This window comes from Dreissena polymorpha, chromosome 2 (assembly GCF_020536995.1).
Source record: "Dreissena polymorpha isolate Duluth1 chromosome 2, UMN_Dpol_1.0, whole genome shotgun sequence".
Taxonomy (NCBI): domain Eukaryota; kingdom Metazoa; phylum Mollusca; class Bivalvia; order Myida; family Dreissenidae; genus Dreissena; species Dreissena polymorpha.
The window spans coordinates 117,401,038-117,409,743 of NC_068356.1; the positions used below are offsets into that span (position 1 = coordinate 117,401,038).

Below are 8,706 nucleotides of genomic sequence, written 5' to 3' on the forward strand. Positions count from 1 at the left end.
CATTGCCCTTGCATTCCATTTTGTTACTATCAACGGTTATGAAACGCACACTAGGGCGCGGCAACTCTATATTTATTATTGCCTTATATATTTTCTCCATAAGATACTCGTAGACTTTGATATTTATAGGAACGTTATGATTAAAAATAATACTGAGATTCAGTGCAATGTATTGATCATACAATACAATATTATTTGGAGCGTTGGCCCCTAGCACATAACCCAAAAGTGCATGAAGATTTGTTGAATTATTACATTTATGTAAGCAGCGAACCTGCCGCGACGGTCGAATTATGCTGAAGTGTTTCAAACTCAATTACAATATTTTTTTATATTTTAATATTGTTGTGAATGATATTTTTGTTGATCATTCCATTTATTACATATTTTTTGTTACATTTAAAGCTTAAGGAAAACATACAACGATGCATGTGAGGGTTATCTCTCATTTCAATCGATACATAATTTTAGGGCCAGTAATATTTCGTGACAAGTACATGACTATAAAGGTGATTTTACTCTCTGAATGTGAAATTTCAAAGCTGTTTATTCCGTGGTGCTTTATAAATTTTGCCTAGTGTATTACAATCAACATAAAGCCAATAACTATTTACCATTCATTTCCTTAAAATGATGTGATTGTCAAGAAATCAGTACGCGCTACCAACACAATTTATGAACAAATGATAATTGTGTTACACACACGTTTGTGAACCTGTCGCGATATTCTAACAATGTTTTCATTTTAATCCCGTAAACATTTCATACACATTGGTATGTAGCGCATTTGAAAAAGTCTTACTTAATGCAGAGGACAAGAAGAAATGAAAATACAAAACAAGTATTCACAAGTATTGTAAACTTACATATTGCGATTTTAATGTTATTTAAAATGTAATTATTCTGAACTTGGTAAAATGATATATTTACCCAAATATAATTTTTATCGAAAATATAATTTTTAAACAATAATTTTTAATATGCTTTGAAAAAAGTCATTTAAAATAGAGGAAGATATTTTTATAACACAATATATACCAGATAGTTTATTTGCGACTAAAAGCGAGCATATACGATTTTGTCAAATATTAATGAATTTATATAAAATGTGTAAAAAACTTATTATATATATATTTCAATATACAATAAAATAAAAGTTCAGAAGAACATGTGTCGAAAAATGCGAAATAAGCCAGATATTTAATTCTGAAATCGAAAACGGCTGTACAGTCGAATTCGCCAGCATGTATATCATGCATGTACGATGTGAACCTAAACTAAAGTTTAACGGTTAATTTTAAATTCATGCAACGATATATATTCATACGACACACGAACACTAACTCTGGTCCTAATAAAAAGACGAATGCTTCGCTTATTGTAGGAAAATATGTTCGTCACAATCGGCTCGGGGCGCTAATTTGTCTTTGCTGCATTTTATGAAATTCGTATTTAATGCTTAATTTTTCTTGCCTATTTTGTGTTATTCTAACATATTTTATCAATATTTTACAATTTAACACATAAACAAAATCGTATAATCTCGCTTAAAGCATATACAGCTTCGTAAAAAAATAAATAATAAAGCAAACGTGAATACACATGCGCCAAAATAACAACAATTTTTGAAATTAAATAATTAAATATATTATTTTTATGAGCATGTAATTTGTAAGAGAGTGCGTTTCTTTAAACAAAGTTAAGTGAATATTTATTCAACAATGTTAAGTGAATATATACAGTCCGTCATTGATTGAGAAAAAATATGCAATTAGATATCATATACACAAGTTCAATTCGAAAAAAATATTATCTTATAAAGGTACATATTTTTCACTTCAATGCTTTAACACAGAAATTTGCTAGACGCATCAATATAGATTTTCTTGTTCAGTTCAACACTTGAACAAATTAAAACATACGTGGTTTCTTCCGTAAATTTAAGGTTTAAGGGTAATTCTAATATGATCGTATTAAGGGCAAATAAGGACATAATGGTACTCATCTTCAATTTAATAAATTCGTCGAAATTTTTACATCGTTTCATATATTGGAATGTGTAAGTGCCTACCAGTTTCTAAAAATAGAACAAGAGAAGAAAAATCTCAATTACGCTATAATGTTTCTAATTTTAAAATTTTAAAAGTTGTCTTAGTTAATAGATCTTTAAAACTTGGAGTTCAATTCCTTGCAGAGAAATATTGATGAAGTGTAATTTACACCAGGTCGAAATTTTAAAATAAACAAATCCTGTAATATATTGCGAAAAATAACCATAAAGCTGTTAACTCAAATAGATTTGATTATAAAAACACGTCATTACAACCTGATTCTTGCAAAAGTTTCCGAACCTTTGATGCCCATGACGTGTTATAAGGGTTATCAAATGCTTCTTTACATTAATAATATTGTTTAAAATACAGTTAGGCGATTTTTCGTTACACAGCTTTGTGAATATAGTCGTTCACATAATGTTAGTTTAGGACTCGCTTTGCTTATTTATTCTATGTTAAATTTACAACCACAACATATGTTAGCATAAAGAGTTCATTAACCCGAAACAAATGCCAGATATTAGTTTTAAAGTGTATCCTTTACAACACCGAACTGTCAGAAACGGTTCCACAGTTTTCAAAATACCCTACATACGTCAGTATTCTTTTACTTATGCGATTGGAGTTGTTTGTGTGACACGCACATTTCTATGCGAGCTCTCCGCTTACAAATATTTGTCGAACTCTGCACAAAGATACACGAATCTAAAGACTTTAGTCTTCTATACGACTGTCGTCTTTGTGAACTTTTACTAATAATCTAGGTTACATTAAATCGACAGCGGTGTCATCTTCCTCACTTGTAAATCTCGGTCTGTAACTAGTACCAAATGGCAATGACTGTGTGCAATGAATAACAGATTCCATTTCAAACATATGAGTCATATACGGTTCAACAGCCTCAGAATTGGACACATTTGTCTCAAGTGTTTGTGATATACACTTACTAGTGTTAACGCGTTACATTAACACTGTTTGGTCGTCACTCGCATCTGAAACACTATCATTTGGAGCCGATACTGGATAGCAGTTGGATATGCATTCTTCTTCTTTTGGTAAATGATTTGTTTGTGGCATTTTCTGAAAAACAAACACACAACAAAACAATCACAGCATCCACAATATATAGATGTTATCAATGGTCCTCAATCAATCTAAAATGCTTTTGTTAAGTAAGGTTTTTAAAATCTCATATAGTTATTAATGGAGTTAGGGGGCTATGGTATGCAACGTGCCAGAAATAATCATTTGACAATTTTGTTCTTCCAAGTTGCATAAACTATTTAAAAGGTCGAAACTTTTTGGTATCTTGTGCATTTGGTATATATATATATATATATATATAGGATCTGGCACGAGTTGTCAAATCATACCATATAAACGAATTCAGGAATTTTGTTAGTAAGCGAGCTTTTGGAGAGGCGAGCTTACTAACGAATTTCCTGAACGAGTTTAATAAAATAGGGTATGATATGACAACGAGTGTAAGATCTTTTTTATCACATGCTTTAAAATGAGCAAATTAAATAAATATTTACGCGAACATAATGATACATCCCGAATGTGGTTTACATTTCGTGACGTCATTTGACGTTGCAACGTCATTTCAGCAAAATAACAAAATGCGATTGTTCAATAAACGAAAACTAAGCCAATGAAAACGCTTACAAATGCTGTATTACACATGTGTAATATAAAAAGTATGTAATGGTTGTATTACATGGGAAACAGGGTATAGAATGTGATAAACGTCAACAAAACCAAAAACTATATGGTTTCTCTGATGGCACAGATTATGCTTTATATAAAGCTGACATGGAACCCTTCTCTGGTTAAGTCCGAGAAATATGCATTCATGATATAAGACCTCAAATAGAAAATTCTCGATACTTGTGTTCTCCCTATTTCTATGCACAATATTGTTTGGCGGGTTGAATGACATTCTGTTTCTATTCTTCTGGCAGTACACTATTATAATAACTGATAGTATGGATACTCACGCGGTCAATGCAATGGCGATGTAAATCATCAGCCAGTGGACAGGCGTTGGCGTACAATCCACGAATACGATGTAAGTGAAAATGAATAAAAAATCCACCTGCTCCAAAGAGTATTGTTTGAACACATCCAGCAACAACAGCGATCATGTCGTAGAATCCCTCAAAGTAGTATCTGTATATCCAGTTTAGGATATATAGTGCTCGGTACGAACCCAGGACAAACAGGTAAAAGCTGACGATGCTTTCTGTCTCTCCAATTTTGATCACCATAAACAGCTGGGGAAGTATGGCAACCGACTCCAGGTAAATGGAGAATGTCCACATAATCTGAAACATTGTTGCGATATATTCAATCGATAGAAATTAGAGTTGACTTTTCGCTCGAGGGGAGCAGATTAAGATCGAGGTAAAAATTTGGAAGTCAACAGTTATTTTCTCTCCCTGAATGCTACTGTTTTCTGTCTTCAAAATGTTTCTAAGGCGAAATCACAGCATTTTAAAACAGATAAAACACCAACGATGATATCACAGGTGTTTAGCGTTTGGCTATGATATTAATTAGTAAAAAACATTATTTTAAATGAAAAATAATCAAATTATAACGAAAAATCTACTTCTCTGACATTTTTTTCACTACCAAAGTATTTAACTCAAAATGACCCGACAATAGAATGAATCGTTTGAACAGCAATTACTTCATCAATTGTGCAGCGATTTCCATGAACTCGGTCTAATTAAACGCATAAATGAATTTCTTTTCTGGAAATGTAATTGTCTTGTAATAATTTTACAAATGCTGGGTCAAATTTTCAGAAATAACACGATACACAACTCGCGTGACCTACACGTCGAAGATCTGACGCCGGTCGCCGGCCGATGCGTCCGATCTCCACGCATCGGGAAGACTGGACACGCCGGGGCCGTCCGCCGTCCGATGAGTGACACATTAAAATGGACAAGCTCTACTTGTGTAAAAACTTTTTTTTTTACCTCAGCATATGGCAAAGATTTCGTGCATTCAAAATTCTTTGATGATCACTGCATATTAATTTAAAGATATATCAGTAATTTTATATTAAACACTTAACAACAATTTTACGGGATCAGTGTCTTAAAATCTTTACCTCAAGTGTTGTAAACTCATGGTTGACAAGGACGGCCATGCCACACACTGGCACAATCAGAAACTCCACTCTAAATGTGTCATGTGTTGAGTCGTAGGTTCGCTTGAAATGTTGGTAAATTAGGTACACAGTCACGTACGATGTTCCAATAAAAAAGATTTTCAATGCCGTGTTGTAGATAGGAACAAACGCTGTGAATAAGTCCAGATATCTTGATGTACAAACAATGGCAAACAGTATTTGACTTTTGCCAGAAATACCTGCAATTTAACATGGACATATTTTAAATACTTATCATTAAACAATATAGATATCAAATATCAAATTTTAATTTCAGGGTGAGCAGATGGAGCTTAATTTAAAGTAGAATATTACTTAAAGAGCTGATTTGGGAAATGGATACCTGGTTTAAGATTTAAATAAGGTGAACACTGCATGATTTAAAACAAACTTTAAGCAGTCTCTATTATGTTATTAGACAATCCTCTTCGTAAGTACTTGAAGTTTGTTAGAATGTATGTCTACAATGCATGAGTGCATTCACCCACTGCTTGAAAAAATAAAATGTAGACGACTACATGTAGTATTGATTAAGACGTTATTTTACAAAATGTATAACCGTAGTTAGGATGATAAATTATGTTATGTGGTGTCATGATTAAATACTGACATTTGTTTCCGACTTAAAGTGTAGCATTAATCAAATAATGCATTTATCTGCAAATGTGAAAAACTTGCATCGAATTAAAGCCACACACCTTGAAATAAAATACATGTTAATCAATACATATAGATGCAATTTGAAAGTGTGCACAATTGTCATTAAATCTATAGCCTAGTTAGCAAGTAATTTATTATATTTTTAAATGATTATTTTTAAGTTTTAAAGCGCAAAAAGACGGATTTCTAACTTGTAACCACCAGATATATTCTAATTGGCATACATAAATTTAAATCTTTAGCCTAGTAAGCAAGTAATTAATTATTTCTTTTAATTTTAAAACCGAAAGTAGGATTTCTATGCATACGTCCATTTCGACAAACGCGATTGTTTTTAAGTTTTAAAGCGCACAAAGACGGATTTCTACCTTGTAACCACCAGATATATTCTAATTGGCATAGATAAAATATGTTTCTTATTTATACTTAAATTTACTATTTGCATAGGCAGTGGGTTGGGGCAGTAGGGCATGAAATCTCCGGTGTAACGAAGTTAGCTGGTTTTATCGAAAGGCACTTATACTATGTACAATAAAGATATTACCTGCGACTGATCTTGATTTCCACATTTTCATGAACAGGATAATAATGGCCAATGCATGACTCATATCTCCAACAAGTCGGAAAATATTTGGCACGCCCCAAAACACCATTCTTATTTCCTGAAGTAAAAGTTGAGTAACTAAAGGATACACTCCACTATAATTAAGCCTTTCTGTCGATAGTTACAATTTTACTTTTGTTATGTTATGTGTATAGTTAGTATTGATATTCAATTAAATGTTTGTTTTATGCGAATAGTTGAACATTTTAATAACTATTGCTTTGTTTCATTTTGCGTAATTTGTATTTTATGTCCACGTGGGCCATGGCTGTATACTCTTTATTTCCACGTCTCAGTGATTTAACATACATACAGTATAATGAAAATATACATTCTAATAATTAAACATAGAGTCATATAATATTAACATACACAAATTATTATCTGAATATTATCTGTAATGAGATTTTTTTAAACGTCTGTTTGTTTTTACACATATACAATGATTTATTGATTATATAATTTCAATCACATATGAATGACAGTGGTTGAATGACTTTATTATTTAACACAGCTATTACATATTAATGTATACCGTAACCAAATTTACAAAATCAAATTCAATATTTTTTTAAATATACCTACATATCAATATCTAATATTCTGCAGTATTCTATTGTCGTTAATTGATAATTTATTCTATTGTCGTTAATTGATCATTTATGTTACAGTAAAGATATACTATGCAATTTTCAAATAATACAAATAATACTATTTTTATAACTTTTTTAGTTTATATTTCGGACCAGAATTATCTTGCATTTGCTTCAGATACAACTCATAAATAAGAAATCCATCAAAAGTCGATGAAGCAAAAACGGGCATTTTAATTGGAAAACTTAATGTCTGAATAGATTGTGATATATACTATAATATATATGTATATACAAAATTAAGCGCAAGTTTAGCGACGTCATTTCGGATGAATTTTCTCATTATGAGGCTCGAGAAAAAATGTTAACCACCAACGAATGAATCTTTCTTAAGCACTGAATCCAAAAATGGATGAAAGAACAGAAAGCAGTAATTATAGTTGAAGAAATATGCTGTTCAAACAGTACTTATTACATATTTTATATAAATGCCCTAGCGCTTTCGATATATATATTGTTTATTAGTCCCCTACCGGTGAAACCGGAGAGGGACTTATGGTTTGCGCTCTGTGTGTCTGTCAGTCTTTCACACTTTTCCTGATCCTGCGATATTTTTACAAGTTCTTCATATTTTTTCGTGAAATTTGAAACATGGACAGATGGCAATGTGGAGATTATGCGCGTCATTTCATTTTCTTTCTACGTCATGAATTCTGGTTGCTATGGCAACAAATATACTAGAAATATTGCTGAAAATAATCGATCCTGCGATAACTTTAAAAGTTCTTCATATTTTTTCATAAATTTTGAAACAATTGAAAAAATTTGAATTTCGTTAGGTAGCGCGGTTTTTGTTACTTTTACCTGAAAACTCACATTTTAATGAGTTTGATTTATAATAATATCGTAAATAGGCCTGATATGCCTTTATGCTATGTGTTTAATCAACTTATGCACTCAACTATTCCTTTTGATGGTTTATGCTCTATTTATGCTCTGTTTTATCCACAATGAATTCTCAACAAATATTCTGCTTACCAGTGGATTCACGAAAGTCTAGCTCGATTTTTTAGAGAAATTGAAATCGTTTATATTGTCTTTATATTGTTTGTTTGAACAGATCTGTGCGCTGTTTCTTGCCACACATCCCATAAAATAACACACATATATATATTTTATCTCAATTGTCAACGACTTGTCCTCGTACTGCTAGCTTCTTACCCGGTAATTACTAGCTGCAACGCGTGTGAACCATACCGGTACTGATTATTTTTCTCCCTCAAATGTACACACAACAAAGGTTATTCCAAACCAGTGACTCATTTTTTAAACTTGAAAATAATATTTGATGGGAATTTGTTTAGTTAATCGAAAATCTCAAACATTCACAACCACTCACCAGAACATGTTTAAGCTGTATTTAAGGTATCGTACCAGATAATGCCGAAGAGAAACATACTAGAATGCAAGACTTTTTAAATATTTATTTCTATGTTCTATATTGCGTATTATTCCATTACATGTTATATTTGTTACTTGTTACATGTTAAAGTTTAAGGAAAACTTTAAGGAAATCTAAGCGATTGTTTCGAATTTAGAATTTGTGGATTA

At 31.7% G+C, this 8,706-nt stretch overlaps 1 protein-coding gene across 1 annotated transcript; it reads right to left on the reverse strand.

The window, feature by feature from the left end:
* Positions 1-1,602: 1,602 nt before the first annotated feature.
* On the reverse strand, positions 1,603-6,566 carry LOC127868671 (ER lumen protein-retaining receptor 2-like). Its single transcript, XM_052410609.1, has 4 exons — positions 6,443-6,566; positions 5,179-5,438; positions 4,055-4,381; positions 1,603-3,134 (listed from the first exon to the last, which is right to left on the reverse strand). The coding sequence occupies exons 1-4, from the start codon at positions 6,549-6,551 to the stop codon at positions 3,015-3,017; spliced, it is 816 nt and encodes a 271-aa protein (XP_052266569.1). The 5' UTR covers positions 6,552-6,566; the 3' UTR covers positions 1,603-3,014.
* Between the last annotated feature and the right edge of the window lie 2,140 nt (positions 6,567-8,706).